Here is a 21,993-nt window from a genome sequence, read left to right on the forward strand (position 1 = left end):
AATCTGTCATTAATTACTCACCCTCATGTCATTCTAAACCCGTAAGACCTCCGTTCATCTTCGGAACACAAATTAAGATATTGTTAATTAATTCTGAGAGCTCTCTGACCCTCCCATAGACAGCAATGTAATTACCACGATCAAGGTCCAGAAACGTAGCAAGGAGATCGGTAAAATAATCCATGTGACATCAGGGTTCAATCGTAATTTTACGAAGCTATGAGAATACTTTTTGTGCGCAAAAGAAAAAAAATAACGACTTTATTCAACAATTCGTCTCCTCCACATCACCCTAGTGCCATTTTGGAGAGTATCCACTGAACGTAAATTGCGTATGCTGTTTTGTGTCAGCTGCTCCACGCGGATGCGTTGTTTTCGTTCAAATCAAAGCGTAAAAGACATAAACAGCATATCCACGTGGCACAGCTGACACAGAATAGCATACGCAATTTGCGTTCAGTGGATACTCTCCAAAATGGCACTAGGGTGAAGCGGAGGAGACGAATTGTTGAAAAGTTTTTATTTTTGCTTTCTTTGCATACAAAAAGTATTCTCGTAAATTCGTAAAATTACAGTTGAACCCCTGATGTCAGATGGATTATTTTACAGATCTCCTTGCTGTGTTTCTGGACCTTGATCGTGGTAATTACATTGCTGTCTATGGGAGAGACGGAGAGCTCAAAAATATCATAATTTGTGTTCCGAAGATGAACGAAGGTCTTACGGGTTTAGAGCGACATGAGGGTGAGTAATTAATGACAGAATTTAAATTTTTGGGTGAGCTATCTCTTTAATAAACAGAGGTTTATACACTTAAATATATTGTTAAATCCAGCAGGAGAGAAGTGTAAGACCTCATTACTAGGGCTAATTCAATTTGAAAACTCTTCATAAATGTTATATTTGTCAATCCAATCCATCCTGAATCCAACAAACCATTCAACAGCAACCGAATCTGGTCTGAGAACAATAAAATTCAATCTCATCAAAAGAAAAAGCCCCTACAAATGTCATCCAATTGTTATGAGGGAGGTTACATCAGACGTGCACATTCGATTTCAGAGCAGGCACACACTACTATTATTGATTTTGATAAAAAAAAAGAAAAAGAAAATAAAGCAAAAAAAACCCCCAAATACAATCATTATGTCAATCTCAGGAAGAAGCACAGAGGACCCTTGGTAGTGCTCTTTCCTTTCAGCGCTAGCCATTTTACCCCTAAAAGCGTCTTAATTTCCCTAATGTTGCCCTTGGGCTTTGGAAGGGACCTCGTATTTGAAGACTACACTGAAGATCTTGCCTCCAAGACGCTCGGCCAGCCAGGAGTTCTTTATGACAGCTAGTTTAAGGCTCTCGCAGCTGAGCATGGCGTAGTAGTTTGTGTGGATGGCCCGACCCATTCCTTCAATGATCACCAGATCTGTGCCACGCTCCCTGACGACTGTGGCCAGGACTTTGTCCAGGCGACTGAAGAATGAAGAACAAAGGGAGAGACCATGGTTTTAAGCAGAGGGAATTCACATAGCATTGGCTTTCTGTTTCACTCCAACAAATGAAAATACAAATATGGCGGGAAAACATTATACCTCAGGTCCAAACAAGGAGAACTCGAACCATTCTGCACCAAAGCAAGTCTGTCCTCTTTGAGTGCAGCACTGAAAAAGGGAAAATGGAAATATGATCTGCTGTTACTATGTTACTTCAGTATGATGTAAAAAATAAGGGTGTATTGGTTCACTAATTTTTTGTTTTGTTTTTTTACTTCAAATATCATACTATATGAGCCATAAAAACCTGATGTATCAGCATGATATTCAACAAGAAACACATTATATATTTTTTTTTTGTCTAAAGGCTCAACTAGTGACTATTAATTTATGTGTCAGGCTTTACAGGGTTAAGCCATATACTGCAGCACACTGTACAATTACTGATAAAAATGTCAATTTTGTGAAATATTAAAGGAGACATATTATGCCCCTTTTTACAATATGTAATATAAGTCTCTGGTGTCCCCAGAATGTGTCTGTGAAGTTTCAGCTCAAAATACTCCACAGATCATTTATTATAACATTTTGAAAATGCATATTTTGAGTGGAAGCAGAAACACGCTATTTTTCGGGCCTGTTTCTTTAAATGCAAATGAGCTGCTGCTCCCCGCCCCCTTTTTCCAGAATAGAGCTGCGCCATTACAGCTCGAACCTGCTAAAAACATCAGTTTTGGTTCTGATTATCATGTTTATCGTGCTGAAATCATGCGTTTTAAACCATATGAGTTTAAACTTCTGATATACGGTTTTCTGAGAGCACACATCCGAAGCACACGGACAGAAAGCGGCTGTCACAGCATGTGAGTACTAAACTAAATTCTCATTCCCACACAAGTTTATGTTAAAAACACACACGAGTTACAAAAACAGTGGGTTATGTCTGTGAAGGTAAACAGCTGGGAAATAAATTGCATGTTTATTTTAGATCTGTGTGGCAGCAGCAATATACAGTAAATAAATCAATAAATCTACTGCTCTCTTGTCTCCTCTGAGGCTGGGACTCTAAATAGTGTTCTGTGCTCGTCTGTGCAGCCAAAGACAGAACAATTAGCATGCTTTGCTCAAACTTTCGCCATGGCATTAGAGCTGGTACACCGTTGTCGCTTGCGAAATTTAAAAAAAATGGCAGTGCCATGGGTGGAAACGTGCAGATTAATAATATTATAATGAGATCCCTTTGCCACGTCACCAAGGGAGCGAAATCAGACGCGCTCGTTTTCTCAGATGCTTGCAGAAAAAGGCTTACTAAAACAAAGCTACTGGGTTAATCTTTTTAACATTTCCTTGGTTTGTAGACGCACCGGGGACCTGATTATAGCACTTAAAACCTGGAAAAGTCAGATTTTCATGATACGTTACCTTTAACATTTATTGGAATTGAAAAGAGTTATGAATAGTTCTGTTGCCACTGTCAAAGATCATTTTAATACATCGGTGGTTCAGCATCACATAATTTGTATTTCATTCTTTCTATTAATGTGCACAAAGGCTGCAGTGTCATGTGACATTATCTATACTCATTTACATTCTACATAGGTGAGAGACTATACAATTTTATTACACCCCGGGGTAAAGAGGTTGAGCACTCACTGAATGACAGGGTCCATGGCAGCTATTTTCTCCGTTAGGATCTGCAGCTCACTGTTAGTGACGTCATTGAGGGCAGGGCCTGAGTTACTGGCAAGAACAACCTAAAAGCCAACATAACTGCATATGTAACTAAAACTTTAAGAGCACACTGAAAAGTTTGATTTTTAATAATTGTGTATTGTTGTTGACTTACCTCTGTGCCTCTGACGAGAAGTTCTCTAATGAAAGGGAAAACGCCGAGAATAATGTCTATTCCACTATTATCTACGAAAAATAATGCACATTTATGAGGAGGACCCTGTAAAAGAAAGCCAGCAGGTACACCTTCAATAAAGACCGGGAAGACTTCATAGATTGTTTAACATGCTTTCAGACAAAATATTGAATTCATAGTATGCACAATGTCCTGAAACAGATGCAAAATATATGTTTTTTGTAATGTTTAAAAACCGGCCAGGGTAGACATTAGACACAACATGCACGTTTAAAAAGTTACAAACTCCACTGTCAAAATCCAAGCCAGTTGCTGTCACTCCGTCGTAACCTAGTAAATTAGTAAATAAATATACTGCACAGCAGCACATAATCACAGTCAGTAAGAACATAAGTCATAAGAAAAAAGAAAAAATATTCGACCCACAGAATTGGCATGTTAACTAATAATGTAGAATTCACACATTTATGTATACCTAAAAGGATCTTGGACAAAAAGTTTATTCACATAAATTTGCTCTGACCATCATTTTAATGTTGATGGTAAATTACAAGCATAATGACATACTGGTTTTACTGATGAACTTTTAGTGATCTGGATTTTTGGAACAATTAGTTTCAGCATAAATCAATGCTGATATCTGATGTTTTGTTTTTATTTCCTCCATAATTCCTCTATATCTACAAAAAAACCCACATTTTAAAATTTAATAAGACAAATATTATTTTTTAATCCCTTTCTCTCTTATACATCAAACATGAAATAAAATCTGTCAGCGGAATAATTTTTAAAATTATTATATAGATGTTTTATATTATAATATTAAAACATTATCATTATTGTTATTATCAAGTCATTACTGTTTATTTTGTAATAACTTTCAGTATTTTACATGGAGTGGAACGGTTTAATTCATAATATTACTGATATTATTGGTCAATTAATTAGTTACCAGTTACTGTTTTCTTCAGATATTAGAGTACACAGAACTATGTGTGTGAATGAGACCCAATGTTGTGGCTTTTTTACAGACAAAAGTGCTTAATAACCATAAAAGGGGTGACGTATCCTGGGGGATACAAACATTTGAGATGCTGTGGGGAGAGGCAGTGGAAGTGCATGTCTTATTTCTTGGTTTCATTGAAAGGGTGCTTGTTGTGAATATTTAGATCTGGGGCCCATTTCAATAAGGAGGTTCCACCAACTCTTGAGTTGACTTACCTGAGATAGGAAACTCTGAGTTCCCTCAGGGTCTGAGGGTAATTTGTGTATCAAATATGATACAGTAGACTAATATATTCATAAATAGGCATTGTAATTATTAACACAACATTACAACAAAGGTTTACTCTAAGTTATGAGAGAATAATCTCTCCCCTCCCTTCAGGACATCTACAACACCCGTCTCACATCCTCCATATGCCTTGTGCTTTATATATATATTTTTACATTTTACCTTATTTGTATATTTGTATAGTTGTATTTTGTATTTAATCTGTATTTATGTTATCTGTATGCACCCAAGGGTCTGAGAGTAACGCAATTTCAATTCTCTGTGTGTATGTGCTGTACATGTGGAAGAATTGACAATAAAGCAGACTTGACTTGACTTGAATAAAACGTTTAAAAATTGTAGCTAAAATGTGGTAGCGTGCATTGCCAAACAAGCATTGTTTTCAATCAATTTATACCCCCAAAGGGGCGACGTACCAAACATTAAAATAAAAAATAAAAGTCAAGTTTAAAAAGAAAAAAAGCACAGATTTGTATTATTTGTGTCCTAATAAGATTCAAAACTTTTCATTTTAATTTTAATTTCATTAATTTTCTAATGTCTTTTTATGGTCTTGCCCTTTCTAGGATTAAAATGGAAGCGATATTATCATATCACACCCGGTTAGGTCAGAGTGCATGAATGCAGCTTACTATAAAGTTCAATATAGCATTTGAGAGGCCTATTAAAGACATTGTCGATTTAAGATCTGACCTTCAGTCTCTCAATCCACTGGTTGTAGGCATCCACAAGCCATGGCCTCTCTGGGAATAAGAAATGTATATAGATTAGATATAGATAGAACAAATAACATATTAGTATTATTATATCATTTTTAATAATTTAAAATAAGTTTTCATACCTTGTAATTGCTGTTTTGCTTGTTCAAACCCAAACTCTGGATCTGATTCAAGCACACTAAAGAACAATTAGTGTGAGAATATACCCGATGTGTGTGAAAAACAAACAAAAAAAAATCTCCTAACATACTCGTCAGTACACTCACTCTGACACGGCTTTGGCTCCCCAGTCGAATACGTTGCCAGCCAGGAGGCCTTTGACCAAAGTGAACTGTCTCTGTTCCCAGCTCAGCTCCTCTACCGACGTCACCACCTTCAGATAGTATTTCAGGGCCATGTCATTCTCCTTCTGCTTAATCTGCAGGCAAACAGAGAATCAGACTGAGAACTGATGAACTCAATCAGCCACTAACATGGTTTAACCACTGAAAAATAGACACACACACATGCATAGAGATAGAGACTGAAAAGATCTAATTAAAGAAAAAATATGTTTATAAGATTTTAAATATGAGATTGTGGGGAACTGATGTATTTTGAAGCACCGCAGGCAAGGTGAAGGATGATTCAAGATTCAATGTAAACCTTAGAGTAGGGGTCAGGAAAGTTGAACTCGTTTAAACAGTGTTCTCTTGTGTCTAAAAGACTTCTGACGGTGAGGGATCCATAAGCACTAGAGATGAGATGAGAGGAGAGGCAAGCTACATTAGAAGAGAGAAACACTCATCCAGCAACACTCAAGCACACACACACACACACACACACACACACACACTAGACTTTAACTCATAAAACATCCTAATATCTACTAAGATCTTGATGAATATTAAGCGACAGATATATCAGTCCAAGCTGAAGAATGAACCCTTGATGAGCTGTGGGCAGAGGATGAAGGTTCATGGTTGCTCTTACAAAGGCTGGTGCCGAAGAGTCTGGACTTTATGACGGTATTTCTGACGAAACTTCTCTGCTCTTTCCACAGCCTCTGGTTGGTCTTTCTGGCTAGCTATGGCTCGCTTCACCACCTGTTAAAAAACAAAATGAGTTTATGAACATTCATGATTTCCTTATTTTTTCTTTTGTTTTGTTGTGGAAATCTAGTGTACAGCAAACCTGACACTTTTAACCTTATCCTCTAACTACACAACACCAAAACACACGCTAGCCTGCCGCAAATGCTTAATGTCAAGATAGTTACCATCTATTTGCATTAGTTTATATCCAGCTGGTCACATTAATGCATTTGTCAGCCAGTGAAGTTGCCGATTTAAAGCTTTGACGTGAGAAAGCAAACTGATATGTTCATGCAGCCGACAGAAATCCTGCCATGCCACAGAGCGCCATTCACACAGTTTTCCATTAAATTACATTATATTTGTCCAAAATCGTTGTTAATGTACATAATGACTTCACCCTAGGCTGTAAGATTGTGTATTGTGCATTTTTCAGTGAAATGTTTGTCTGTATGCTTCACATAGAGAGCTGTTTTATAGATCGCGCTTTTTCTTTATGTTTTACTCTCTTTTCACCGAACTTCAATTTTTTGATCATTCTTGAAGTTAACTTTTGCCTGTTTGGTGATTAAATAAACTGTTTTAGACACTGCTTGAACTGAACGCGACACATCCGATGTGTGTGATAGACTGTATAAAAACAAGGATGTAGTGTCCGTGACATCGCCTGTAGGTTTCTGAAGAGCATTTTTGATGGCCAAAGTGGGAGGAGCCGGCCGTCACCATCTTGGCAGCGCGTCACTCCTGGATAATCAAAAATGGGCAAAGAGGCGGGACGTGGGTGGGGCTGGTTTCTGAAACCACGCCCACCTAGCTCGAAGGTGGTGACAGCAGCGGCAATCCACCTGTCACTCAAGTGGCCACGCCCTTAATTATGCAGAACTTTAAGGCTTAATATAATTAAACGGATGAATTACAAAATAATTCACCCCCCTCACAGATGTCATGAAGGACAAAATTAGCTATATAGATGAAAAACACTTTTTGTACCAGGCTGTAAACATTTTTTTCTGCTGTAAAGTTGGGCATTTTAACATGGGGGGGGTCTATGGGATTGACTCCCTTTTGGAGCCAGTCTCTAGCGGCCAGTCGATGAATTGCAGTCATTTACGTGTTGGTTTCGAGAGAGAGACCAGAAAGGTTGCCGCTTGGTGATACCTGATACCTGCAAGTTTTTTTTTGCCCGGTGTGCGACTGCCATATTTTGTTATTTTGATTAGATAATCATCACATGTTCTATAATAGAAGCAATTAAAGTGTGAAAGTACGCATACAATATTCATATGTATGTAATTTCAATACTATGGCCTTTGTGTAGATTTAAAGATCTATCTAGTTAGAGCATGTTAACCAACACATTTTTAACTTCTGAAGTTGCTTCTGTTAACATTAGTTAATGAACTATGAACTAACTTTAACTATCTGTATATAATTAATATAATTTTTTTTATTCTTGCACAAATTATGTTTCAGTACTTTTTTTTTTTAAACAGTAAATCACTACTTTGGTTTTCGTTCGGTATCCATTTTAAAAACTATCGGATGATTAATCTGTATCGGCCAGTGTGGTCCAACCTAGCTATTGGTAAAATCGGTCGACCTCTAGTTTTAATGAAGTTAAATAACCGAAATGCACAGTAAACATCAAAGTCAAGAACGAAGAATGAGAATAAATTGAAAAGGAGTGTGGAGAAACTGAGTTAGCAAAGATTAATTTTGTGATATACTAACAGCAAAGTTCTTTTTCGTTTTTTGCTTATCGATAAAATTACGTTTGAAATCCCTTTGCAGTGCTATACTGTTAATGAACATCCCAACATCCACACTGATGAGAGTGCCATTTAGATGAATATGTGAATATGTTCTGTGCGCTTTCCTCTTAATAACAAAACAAATATACAACAAAAATAGGGATGCACGATATATCGGCCACCATATCGGTATCGGCCCATATCGGCTCATTTTTTCTGTTATCGGTATCGGCCTGATAAGAAAATTTGGCCGATATCTTAAAGCCGATAAATAATGCATTATTTCCTTCAGAGACCCTTCAGATGAGCGCTGTTCGTTTGCAGCCTTTTGTGCAATTGTACATTGTAATATTGTGTTTATTTGATGTATATCTGATTTATCTCATATAGAATGCGTTTGGTTAAGTTAAATGAGCGCTTCAGTTTACCGGTGATCATCTTTAGCTCAGCACACGCAGCTCAAACAGCAGTGCACAACATTAATAACTATGATTGGGAATGTCGTGTATATAACATTCTAATGAGAACATTATTATAATAAAACATTGTGAATTCTTTGGGTTTAGTTGCCGTGTTTCAGCGCGTTGATATGGGAAGAGCGCATCCACAACAGGATCACACATTCTGACTATAGCATGCAATAACTGCATCATTTTGTACATATATAAGTTGTAATATTATGTTTATGTTGTATTAATATTAATCTCAGGATGCATTTCCTTGAGTTAAATAAGCTGCCAGCAAAACGCTTCAGTTTACCATGTTCATTCAGCTCTTCAGCTTCAGCACGCGCAGCTCAACGGCTACTATTTAAAACAGTGGTATTAATTTGTTACTTTTTCAAAATCATTGATATATTATTAATAACAACAACCACTTGTATTGTTCTCTTATTATTTTCATCAACAATATGGTTTAGTAATTAAAATCATTTAATTATTGTCCGTGCAGAGGCTATTCCGTTTTATTGATCTATGGCGCATTCATTTTGATTCTTTACACGTGTAATGATGTCCAGTGACTAGTTTGCATTATGCATAATTTTATTTATTTGTAAGACTTTTTTATGACTAAATTTGGTAATGGGAGAGTAAAAATATTTTTAAAACGTACACCGTTCAAACTAGGCTGCTTATGTTGAAGTGTTTGGGATGTGGCTTTTAATGATGAGACCTTATTATTAATAACAACAGCCACTTGTATTTTTCTCTTATTATTTTCATCAACAATATGGTTTAGTAATTAAAATCATTTAATTATTGTCCGTGCAGAGGCTATTCCGTTTTATTGATCTATGGCGCATTCATTTTGATTCTTTACACGTGTAATGATGTCCAGTGACTTGTTTGCATTATTTATGCATAATTTTATTTATTTGTAAGACTTTTTTATGACTAAATTTGGTAATGGGAGAGTAAAATTATTTTTTTAAACGTACACCGTTCAAACTAGGCTGCTTATGTTGAAGTGTTCGGGATGTGGTTTTTAATGATGATACCTTTTTTGTAATCAGGCTCTCAAAAAGTATATAACAATTTGGATATAGATTTATCGGCCAACATATCGGTTATCGGCTTTCAAAAATAAAGAATAATCGGTTATCGGTATCGGCCAAAATTTTCATATCGGTGCATCCCTAAACAAAAATAACAGTGAGAAAACAGCAGTTAAGAAAACATCTGATCAAAGCAATGTCGGCACTATCCAGTCAGTATCTTTACTATCCAGTAACCTACTTTATAAAATATTGCTTTAAAGCCACAAATATAACTATTATCTATAGGTCTACTGTAAATGAGACCTTTATTCAACAAATTCATTACAAACAGAATGTCATATTGGACAGAAGAAATTTAATGTCAGAGCCAGATGTGAGCTAACGACATTTTACCAGTGAGTGTGAGCAGTATGAGTGGAGCGATTGCTTGGGCCATGAGCGATACTGACATAGAGCGGATAATTGAGCAGAGCGTCACACCTCTTCTCTTTGCTCACATGCTTTGCTAACTGACAAATATCACAAAGTTACATTGTGGAAAAGAATTCAGGAATTACATTTTTCCAGTTGAGACAATGTAACTAGTTATGTTGCCATGACGAAAGTTTAGTCATCATATTACAATGAAGTTTCATAACAGTCACATATCATGGTTAGGTGGGTAGGTACTGAGCTTATATAATGAGCAATTCTGTGAAAGAACTAATCAATTTTATAAATTTGCCAGGTTAGTGACCTCAAAACTAGAGATCGACCGATATATCGATTTACCAATGTTTTTCCCGACATTTAAGCATTTTACAATAATCGGATATTGGTTTTGTAATATCAGATTCACCAATAAACACTTCCATCTTGTGGATGTTTTGAGAATTGCGCGCAGGATCGCCATTGCACCACGGCGTCTGAGGGGAGAGGAGACAACAACAACGGCGTGCACAGGTACTTGATTTACTGTAGTTAGTAAACTTTATTTAACATAACAGCCATTAATGCACAAATTAGATGTATTACATAAATGCCTGATATGCAGTTTATGCAGCTTGGCTCGAAGAAATAGAGACGAACTCACGGAGTTACGTAAAATAATCCGTCAAGTCCTGTCCCAATAAAGACGTAACTTTGCGTCAATTAAATAATTAAGTATAATAAAAGTGCAGAATTTAATTCTCTGTCTGTTGTCTATGCTCATCATTAGTCTCGTGAAGCACAAAAAACCGCTAAATTTAATTCTCTGTCTGTTGTCTATGCTCATCATTAGTCTCGTGAAGCCGCTTTCATATCGCTGTTCACTCACCGGGTTGATGGAAATGCTCCAGCACAGCCACCGCATGTAAATTTTAACAAGATTCACTTGTTTAAAACACCCCTAAATTGTATTAACATTTACTATATAATCATTATTTCGCTAATAAACATCTAAATAAATACATTTCTATGGAAACTAATTTATTATCTCCACGAGCGATCGCAGTTTGAGTATATTTCTGTGTAACTGCATAGATAAACCACGCTGTCAGCAGGCATTTCATAATCTAGAACGACAAAAACATTATTAGTAATTCTGATATAACATGCCAGTTGAGAAATGCAATAAAATACAATGTTTTGTTTGTTATATTTCAATATTCCAGAGAATATTTTGCAGTGAATTAACATTATCCAGTGAATTATTCTTCACTCTTTAGCCTATTAAACAGCTTATAAACCTACTAAAACTGTAGTTTAAAATGAAGTTGATATGAATCCTTTCATTTATTTATTTTCTCCATTTGAAAACATTAGACCTTCTACATTTATTTTGCTTATTGTTAATATTAGTGTTGCTGCTGATGCTTTAAATAAAATGTTTTTTTATTGTAATATGAAGATTAAATTTAACATGAAAGACTGGTAATTTTCAACACTTTTTTTTAAGATGGCTGAAAGGAGGAAAAACCAAAGTAAAGTATGGACTTACTTCACTCAGTCATTTATTTACTTTATAAATATCGGTTCTGCATTTCGGTTATCGGGCACAGAAACACGCAAATAATTGGTATCGGTATCGGTTATAAAATATAAATATCGGTCGATCACTACTCAAAACATCTACATATCAATATATCAACAACCAGAAAGTTATTTCTGTCCTGTTTCTACTTTTGCACTAACAGAAATTCAAGTCAGAAAGTCCCAGTGGGTGGTTGTTGGTCAGAATAAGCTGCAAAGTTGACCAGCCTTTATGCTGAGTTGTGAGACTTAAGATATTTATTTTTTAACACGTTATCATAGCAAATTAATAATCAAAGTCACAAAATGAAAGACAAAAAGACAGAGCCTGGAGGCCTTACCCCATCCAATGCCTCCTCAAAGCAGTAGAGCCAGTACTCCCGAGCCAATGCATCCTCAGTCAGGTCCACCGTGTCTGGAATATAAGAGGTCGGGTCCTGTAGCAGGGGGAGGTTGACTAGCTGCCTATCCAGACGGTCCATCTCCAACATGTCAAACTTGAGGGAATGAATAAAGAGGAGTAAGTACCCACAATGCACTGAATGTCAATTTGTGCATTCATCTGCACAGGAAAGGCTATAATTCCTCGGCAGACATTTGGTGACACTAAGAAGAGGTTCAAAAATAAATCAGGCAAACACATCTAACTTAAGGGTTCACTGATGATATAAATATAGATTTTTTCATTTAGAATGCTGCAGCGATAACAAATTTTTGTAGGCCAACCCGGAAGTTATCATTACCCTGGTACCTTTGACAAAAACCCAACACATTTACATTTATTCATTTAGCAGACGCTTTTATTCAAAGTGATAATGAAATGAGAAATACAACAAGCGATTCATCATAATGAGGCAATAAACACAAGAAGTGCTAGTAATACATAACTGACGTTATTCAGAACATTATAAGATAGAACAGGAAGGAATTTTTTTTTGCAGGATGCAGTTAGGTGCTCACAGAAGAGATGAGTTTTCAGCTGTGGGTGTTCCAGATGGGGATGGGAAGATTATTCCACCAGCAAGGAACAGTGAACAAAAACGTAATTTTATTCCTCACTGTGATAGTACCATGAGGCATTGCTCACTTACAGATCTCAGGCTTCTAGAGGGGATGTAGCCTCATAAGAGTGAGTGGAGGTAGGAGTGTGCGGAGCCCTTGGCTGTTCTGTATGCAAGCATCAATGTCTTGAACTTGATGTGAGCCGCATCCGTTAGCCAGTGCAGAGAGATAAAGAGAGGTGTGACGTGGGGTCTCTTGGGCTCGCTGAAGACCATGCATTCTGAATCATCTATAGTGGTTTGACTGTACATGTTGGAAGCCCAGCCAGAAGAGCATTACAATAGTCAAGCCTAGAAATGGCAAGAGCCTAGATGAGAAGTTGTGCGGCATGCTCCGTTGAGAAGGGCCTGGTCTTCCTGGCGTTGTGCAATGCAAACCTGCACGATTGTGCTGTCTTTGCAATGTGGTCTTTGAGGGTCAGATGGTCATCAAAGATTACCCAAAGACTTCTGACTGAACTTGATGGGATTATTGTTAATGAACCTACCGTAGCTGGATGGTGAAATTAAGCTATACAACTGTCTTTGCCAGGTTGAGCAGGAAGTGATGTTCTTTCACGCAAGATGTCCACTAGGCAGTCTGAGATCCACAAAGCTACCGTTGAATTATCTGGTTGAAGTGAAAAATAGATCATAGCAATAGTACGAGAAGCCATGTGCCTGTATGATGGGTCCCAGTGTTGTAGTGTATAGGCAGAAGAAGAAGGGTCCAAGAACTGACCCCTGAGGATCCCCCATGACCAGCTGATGTGCTTTGGATACTCCAGGCAATCCTGAAAGACCTACCTAAGGGACAGGATTCAAAACAGTGAGGTGGAGTTGCTATGATGCCCAGTGATGAGAGAGTGAAATGAAGGATATTATGATTGACAGTGTGAAATGTGGCAGATAGATCAAGCAGAATGAGAACTGATGATCTGAAATCAGCTTTCGCGATCGACAGCAAGGCAGTCTCAGTTGAATGGCCGCTTTTAAAACCTGATTGGTTCTCATCCAGCTGTTTTTTCTTTGAAAGGAAAGATGATAGCTGGTTGAAAATAAATAGTTGCCTGTGTGAAGAGATGTGCTGATGTGTTCAAGTGCTGGTAAAAGTGTAGAAGAAATGGCTTAAAGAGGATGTGAGGGGACAGGGTCTAGAGGGCGGGTGGAAGGATGAATGGAGAGGAGAAGTTTAGATACTTTTGACTCTGAGAAAAAAGGAGGAGGAAAAGAGTTTGTTTGATGTGGATGTAGCTGGTCTGGGTTCTAGTGTGTGTGGAGCTGAAAACTAACTACTGATGGTTATAGATTTATATGTGAAAAAATTAGCAAAATCATCAGCTGTTAAAATGTGGTCCACCAACGTTTACCATCTAACCTGACAGAACTGGAGAGGATCTGCAAGGGGGAATGGCAGAGGATCCCCAAATCCAGGTGTGAAGAACTTGTTGCATCTTTCCCAAAAAGACTTATGGCTGTATTAGATCAAAAGGGTGTTTCTACTAAATACTGAGCAAAGGGTCTGAATACTTAGGACCATGTGTTATTTCAGTTTTTCTTTTTTAATAAATCTGCAAAAATGTCAACAATTCTGTGTTTTTCTGTCAATATGGGGTGCTGTGTGTACATTAATGAGGAAAAAAAATTAACTTAAATGATTTTAGCAAATGGCTGCAATATAACAAAGAGTGAAAAATTTAAGGGGGTCTGAATACTTTCCGTACCCACTGTATATATATATCTCCTGAGCTTGCTTTAACCACAGATCTTATTTCAGGCATTTAACCAACAATGCATTCATAAAACGTATTGACTTCGGGACCATGGAACCAGAAGTCCTAAAATGCTGACTCATGACTGTGTTTTGGCCTACGAAAACACGTCATCTCTGCAGCACTCTATTCACTACCCAAACCAACCATTATTTGTGACCATTCACACAGATGCAACAGTATCCAACTGCAGAACTACAGTGCTGCTGATTGGAAACGAAGGCAGTGTCTTGAGACACATCTTTAAGAGCTGAACTTCTTTTAACTTGACACACCATCTTTATGCGGCACTCATGTGTGAGACACTGAAAAAACAATGACAAGCAGTGCAATAGTTAAAAGATGTCTGTTTAGCGCATGTTTGCATTGGAAAACAAGTAAACAGTGGAACACAACAACGTGTTCGGTCTACACGAGCCTTAACAGTGCAATCAAAATGCCACCTTTTTGACAAATTTTCTACAACTAGATAATTTGCACCTTTTACACTCATGAAAAATAAGTGCATCACACTGAATTAATATCCATGGCAACACCACATACATTCATAATGATTAAAAAATCAAAACCTTCAGAAAATGCTACCAGTGATGACTTTTTTTTTTTTTAAAGGAAAGAGCAAGCAGAGAAAACCACAAGAAAAGCCTGGAAAGAAATGTACTTACTGGAAACTGTAGGGAAAATATTAGGGAATAGATAGAGAAGATGGATGGATGGATGAACGAATGGACAGATGGAGAAGTGGAAAAGAAAAGAAAAAAAGAAAAGAGATGAAGAAAGAACATTATGAGAACATAAAATAGTTCATGAAAGATAAGTAGCATGCATCTCAATTGGCCAAATCCATAAATATAGTGCATTTAAAGCGGTCATATGACTTGACATATGATTTAAAGTTTTCCTTTCTCTTTGGAGTGTTACAAGCTCTTGGTGCATAAAGAAGATCTGTAAAGTTGCAAACACTAAAGTCTCAAATCCAAAGAGATATTCTTTATACAAGTTAAGAGTCAGCCATGCCTACCTAAAACGGCTCGTTCTAACACGCCCCCACATATCTACATCACTATGTGGAAATATTAGCATAATGCCACCCAAATGTGCACGCAAAGAAAGAAGGCGTGGTTTCAGGAACAGCAGTCGTGTTGATGCAGCCATGTCAGGGAGACGCTGTGTTTCAGTGCGAAAGCAAAACACTTTATTTGGCCTTCCGGAAGTAGATGCAATTAGGAATCATTGGTTAAGATTTATTTACAACAGAACAGCACAACTCAGATGTTCGAATTTGTGCAACGCATTTTATGGACGACAGTTTTTAGAACCTAGAAGAGTACAAGGCTGGCTGTGCACAAAGGCTAATTAAAAAAAAAAAAAAAAGGGGTCATTTCCGACTTTGCTATGACAATCTGGCGCTTCAGAATCAGCGACTGTAAGTATGTTTTGTTATTAGTTTAAGTATTTGCTATTGACTGTTCAAATGCAGTTTTGCGCAGCGCAAAGTAACGCGTCGTGTGTGTGTGTGAGGGGAACAGGGTCACATCACAGCAGTGAACAGTCTGTCAGAAATCATAGCACGTCAGCTCTCTTAACTGCGGCTTGTGTACTGCATCATCACTGTGTCTGTCACGCGACTCTGTTGCCCTTTCGGGCTTGAACTGATGGTAAAACTAACGACATTATTAACTGTCTTGATATTTACTTTGAAAGCTGAAGCTGCGATTATGGTAAGGGGCATTACATTTCCGACGCGTGCTTGTGGTGTTCGGCCAATCACAATGCACTGGGTCAGCTGGCCAGTCAGAGCAGACTGCGCTTGTCAAAGGAGAGGGCTTTGTTGAAAATGACGCATTTGAGAGAGACGGGGCATAGAGGACCTACAATAATGTACAGTATTTGAAAAATAATGTTGTTTTTTTTTACATTAAAGCATGTCAACATATTCTGTTACACCAAATACACAAAATAATGACTAAAATAGCATCATATGACCCCTTTAAAAAAATACAACTCCAACTACAATCTACTTTGTCTTTCAAAAAAGATGAAACACTGCAAGAGCAAATTTACTCTAAGCCTCTCCTTTGTGCAAATTACCGTTCCACTACGAGCCCGCTGCACAGGATTCAGCTCTGGAGATGCACTCATGAGACCAGAGCTGCCTGCATAGTTCTCTTCCCAGCTGTACTGGTTAGGATCTAACACAAAGAAACAAGTAGGTAAAACAAACCACACTCACTGCAGCATATATGAAACAGTTTGATTGTGTACACGGCAATAGCTTACTGTCTTCTTCTGCCCCCTTCAAAAAGGCCCCAATAGCACCAAGATATCCTTCATGTCTTAGAAATAAAGCCTGAACCTCCCCCTACAAATAAACACATTTATCCAAAATGCTCACATAGCACAGCCATATAAGGTTGTTTTATCATGAGAATAAACCCCAATAGCACCAAGATATCCTTCATGTCTTAGAAATAAAGCCTGAACCTCCCCCTACAAATAAACACAATTATTTATCCAAAATGCTCACATAGCACAGCCATATAAGGTTGTTTTATCATGAGAATAATTTTTTTTGACAGAATTTGACAATATTAATCAGTATCAAAGGCTCATGTAATCATTATTGATACAGTATTACACAAATTATTACCTTAGTGAAGAAATTGATGCTATAGGTGATGGTGTGCATGGTAACGGGATGTCCTCGAATGAAAAATCCTCCAAAATAGACTCTGGTAAGGTTATGCAGTTTGGCGTAGAGGCAGGCAAGCTGTCCAATGTCATTGCTTATCATGTGCAGTAGGCTCTTCGCCATGTCTTCTTTGGAGAACTCTAAGCAATATACAACAAAATGCCCAAGTAAGTGAGATCTGCCATGTAAACTATTCTTTCGAACTCATGGTGCAAAATGGTGCATATGTTACTTTAGACCATAAAAGGAGTTATAAACTCTGTTACACTTTCCTCATGTATGCCTTTGTGAAAACAAAGACCTTTGGCTTAATTTCACATTAATAACACTGCAAACTGGTTGAAGGGTCAAATGACTCTTCCTGGGTGAGGAAAACAGGCCATATAATAAACTGCCTCATGTTACAATCTAACCACTTTTTATTTTTTCTTCTGCTTTACCTTTGTCTGTGGTGGCTGATTTCCCAAAGCTACTTGCAATGAGGTCGCCAGTTAAACCCAGGGACCCGTAAGCACCTCCATAGATGTCTTTCACAAGCATATCAACATTTGTGTGTTGTCCTTTGGATGCTAACTGCAAAAGCTCATCAAACCTCTAAGACAGATAATGGGAAGGGATAATAAAAAAATGTTTAAAGAAAAAACAGAAATTTACAAATTCCTAGTAATACTTCACAAAATGAACCACCTTGGTTTTTGTAAGTAAAGCTCCAAGACCCCAAAAAGTGCCACCACCTATAGAACTGCCACCAATACGCTCAAATTTGTCCTCTGCTTCAACCTTCAAAAACAGGACATGGGTGTTCCCTTTAGAAAGTCAGCAAACTCAGGATTTTTGTTTTGTGTGTATAATGTCACAGTGGCATGTAGATCCAGTACAGTACAGATATACCTTTACTATTGAGACTCCAGAGCCAATATTTATAAGCAGGTAGGGGAAGATGTCCGGATGTGTATTTTGGAACCGGAATTCAGAATCAGCATGTTTGGCATACACAAAAGCCTCATGGGGGATATTCTTCAGAACGAAGTTGCATCCTTTGATCAGACAAGTCATTTCATCCTCTTTGTCCACTCTAAGAGAAAATTATTAATATTTTTATTTTTTTACAAAAATACATAAGATTTAATTACCATTACAACAATCTACAACAAATCCTTGAACTCCAAGCATATCTGTATCATTCTCAGTAGCTATAACATTTCATTTACTTTAGCTTTAACTTTTTCTCTACGAGGTCCTTGAACTTGTACGCTCCTCCACCAGTTGCTTTGATGACTTTGGTTTCTGTATTGACCAGGTGGTCCTTAATGAAATCTAGACAGGTTTCAATGTAAGCATTCTCAAACTTGATAAAGTGAAGACGGGCAGTGATCTCTTCCTGTACAGATATCTCATAAAGAGGGTCACCATCTGTTTCCTAGAAACAAGGAAAATGAAAAATTATACAATTAAATAATTATAAAACTGTTTTAATGAATATTAATGCAACGAATCTTAATATAAAGTGTTATATATTTAAAATATATAATATTACAACTACATTAAAATTTAATATTTTAAACAAGAATGTTAACTGTAAGAGTTTTGATTGATTTTATATACACAGACTGATCTTCAAAACATGCTCTCAGATGGGAGGAATTCCTAAGCAAACTGCACTCTAGTAACAAAATATAGACATTCATTTAACATCCATGAAACCTTTTTATTATATAAAATGTTCTTCACACAAAGGAATTTTTTATGAACTCTTCACTGTTCTTTGGGAAACCCAAAGCAGTTCCGCTATGGCATTGTTTTTACATTTTTAAATTACCAGGAATTCATGACCATGAATTCACTGACTGCTGTGCAGTCAAGAAAGGACTGCAACATATCCTGCAACACCTTGATAGACTGGGACCATATGTCATACACATCTATATCAGTTAATGACCACTATGCTCTTTTACTTTTTAATGGGAGATATTCTGTTGTAATATAATGCAAGCAAAGTTATCACAGAGCTTTATTTACACATTTTGTACATGTAATATAACGCACTTTAAAATAAGCATCTAAATTTCTGTTCAGTAGTCCCTATGAATTACCCAATTTAATTGTGGTGCGTCTAGTCAAGTGATAAAAAGCAGTTGCAAATATTTTACATAATACACATAAACATCTTTGTGCCAGTAAAATGTGCAACACTTTACAATTTACACAAAATATATGTGATATCTAATTAAATTAATTGCACTGCAAAGGTTTCCTCGACATTTCATGGTTTTGGGGCTTGTGAGCTCCTGAACATGAGGAATGACGGGATACCACTCCGAAGAGGTATTAGAGATTTAATGTGCATTATGGGCACTGAGCTTTGCCATTTTTCAGACCTGCGACAGTCTACGCTTACTTTCTGTCGTGTGCATGCCCTCTCAAGTGGTCAAGACTGCAAGTGTAGGTATTGGGACAGGCCCAGAAACTCCCTTTGGAGTGGACTTTGCGCTTTGTAACTTTGCAGATCTTTTTTTCATGCAAAAACAGCAACATTATGCACTAAAGGAAGTTGAAAATGTAAAAAAAAGCAAATTAGGACCCCTATTTTGTTTATCACATGATGCTATTTTAAAGATCATTATTTTGTGTATTTGGTGTAACAGAATATGTTGACATGCTTTAATGTTCAAAAAACACATTATTTTTCAAATACGAACACCACAAGCACGCGTTGGAAATGTAACACCCCTTACCATAATCGTGAGCATCATCTTTAAAGTAAATATCAAGACAGTTAATAATGTCGTTAGTTTTACCATCCGTTCAAGCCCGAAAGGGCAACAGAGTCGCGTGACAGACACAGTGATGATGCAGTACACAAGCCGCGGTTAAGACAGCTGACGTGCTATGATTTCTGACAAGCAGTTCACTCTCCTGTGATGTGACCCTGTTCCCCTCACACACACACACACACGACGCGTTACTTTGCGCTGCGCAAAAACTCCGCATTTGAACAATCAATAGCAAATACTTAAACTGATAACAAGACATACTTACAGTCGCTGATTCAGAAGCGCCAGATTGTCATAGCAAAGTCGGAATTGACCTTTTTTTTTAGAAATAGCCTTTGTGCACAGCCAGCCTTGTACTCTTCTAGGTTAAAAAAACTGTTGTCCATAAAATGCGTTGCACAAATTCGAACATCTGGGTTGTGCTGTTCTGCTGTAAATAAATCTTAACCAATGATTCCTAATTGCATCTACTTCCGGAAGGCCAAATAAAGTGCTTTTGCTTTCGCACTGAAACACACAACGTCTCCCTGACATGCTGCTTCAACACTAACTGCTGTTCCTGAAACCACGCCTTCTTTCTTTGCGTGCACATTTGGGTGGCATTATGCTAATATTTCCACATAGTGAGGTAGGTATGTGGGGGCGTGTTAGAACGAGCCGTTTTAGGTAGGCGTGGCTGAATCTTAACTTTTATAAAGAATATCTCTTTGGATTTGAGACTTTAGTCTTTGCAACTTTACAGATCTTCTTTATGCACCAAGAGCTTGTAACACTCCAAAGAGAAAGGAAAACTTGAAATCTCATATGACCCCTTTAAATCTAACAATAAGTAGGCTAATATTTGTTGTTTTACTTTTTGTACAGTAGATGATTTTCTGACACTGCCTTCCTTGTCTCCAAAAAAGGCCCCTAATGTTATGTGTAATCATGGGGTTAAGTGAAAAAAATCTTACCAGCAAGCTTACCTTCGCTGAATGATCAAACGACCTGACTTTGGCAACTTTATGCTGAACAGTGGAGTAATACGCCAGTTTTGTCAAAGAGCCACCTGTCAGATAAGATGAGGCAAATTATTTATTTATTCTATGTTGATATACATTTAACCTTCTCTTATGCGATTATTATGCTGCTATTAACATATTACATCAGGTTATTTAGGTCCATTAAAATATATGACATGTTTGCACTTGAAGCCCAGTAGTGCAAATAAACCTGTCCTCGTTCCGCTCTATTTCTATAATGAACACTATTTAGTGCATATTTACAGCCTCAAAGTCTTCATAAATAATGTTAGTGTTGTTATTCCTCACATGCATTGAACAAACTGTCAGATTAGCAGCACGCGCTAACAGGGTTGAACGCAGCCCTGCCCAACAAACTCTGACACGTTCAAACTCCACAAGTGACTGTAATACGATCGAGAAAAGAACAAGGGTACGAGTTGGCATGTGATAATACCTATATCTATAGCGAACCTCTTGGCGTTCTCTAAATTGCGGAAAATTTCATCTGGAGGGAGTGTGATGCTCTTATCCATGCTGTGGGATCCTCTGTCCGCCGCCCCTCCAGACAGCGCCATCTTACTGCGACTGGTTTGCAAACTGCTACGCAATGTGAACGAGGCATCAACGCTCAGTTATGGCTAAACTTTACAGTAAAAGTCTCATTCCTACGCAGAATAGAACAGTTTTTTTAACTACCTATTTGATTAGCGTCTAATTTGATGCACTTAAAAACAACCACAGTTGTCCAATGTGCTGTACAATGTTCTAAAAAGACTTATAAAAACACCAAAAACTTTTTTTTTTAAAGCAATGAAGAAAAAAGTATATATAAAGACAAAACAAACAACAGAAAACAGAGGAAAGTCTTCACTTTAGCCAGAGCTCTTAGTTGGTAAAAAAACTTCATTCAATTCAATTCAATTCAATTCAAGTTTATTTGTTACAAATCGTTGCAAAGCAACTTTACAGCAAATTAAGTTTCTACAATATTTAGATGTAGCTTATCAGTGGTGACTGTCAGTTAATGTAC

General features: G+C 37.3%; 1 protein-coding gene across 1 annotated transcript; it reads right to left on the bottom strand.

Moving 5' to 3' along the window:
• Positions 1-728: 728 nt before the first annotated feature.
• pank4 (pantothenate kinase 4 (inactive)) lies at positions 729-21,565 on the bottom strand. The gene is made up of 20 exons (XM_016241487.1): positions 21,418-21,565; positions 20,913-21,007; positions 18,397-18,605; positions 18,077-18,260; positions 17,873-17,965; positions 17,626-17,779; positions 17,144-17,325; positions 16,774-16,855; positions 16,585-16,685; positions 15,159-15,164; positions 12,023-12,178; positions 6,340-6,452; positions 6,013-6,100; positions 5,634-5,785; positions 5,490-5,545; positions 5,342-5,391; positions 3,334-3,438; positions 3,141-3,241; positions 1,587-1,655; positions 729-1,467 (listed from the first exon to the last, which is right to left on the bottom strand). The coding sequence occupies exons 1-20, from the start codon at positions 21,536-21,538 to the stop codon at positions 1,239-1,241; spliced, it is 2,346 nt and encodes a 781-aa protein (XP_016096973.1). The 5' UTR covers positions 21,539-21,565; the 3' UTR covers positions 729-1,238.
• Between the last annotated feature and the right edge of the window lie 428 nt (positions 21,566-21,993).

The sequence above is a fragment of the Sinocyclocheilus grahami genome, unplaced genomic scaffold (genome assembly GCF_001515645.1).
Source record: "Sinocyclocheilus grahami isolate Dianchi unplaced genomic scaffold, SAMN03320097.WGS_v1.1 scaffold623.1, whole genome shotgun sequence".
NCBI classification, from domain to species: domain Eukaryota; kingdom Metazoa; phylum Chordata; class Actinopteri; order Cypriniformes; family Cyprinidae; genus Sinocyclocheilus; species Sinocyclocheilus grahami.

Bases quoted from the DNA above. Each gene is read 5' to 3' on its own strand.
- pank4 (XM_016241487.1), bottom strand. From the start codon at position 21,538: ATGGCGCTGTCTGGAGGGGCGGCGGACAGAGGATCCCACAGCATGGAT. The intron at 17,966-18,076 runs GTATATCTGTAC...CTGTTTTTGAAG, and splicing joins CTGGAGTCTCAATAGTAAAG to GTTGAAGCAGAGGACAAATT. The intron at 16,856-17,143 runs GTAATAATTTGT...GTTTATTTGTAG, and splicing joins GCATCAATTTCTTCACTAAG to GGGGAGGTTCAGGCTTTATT.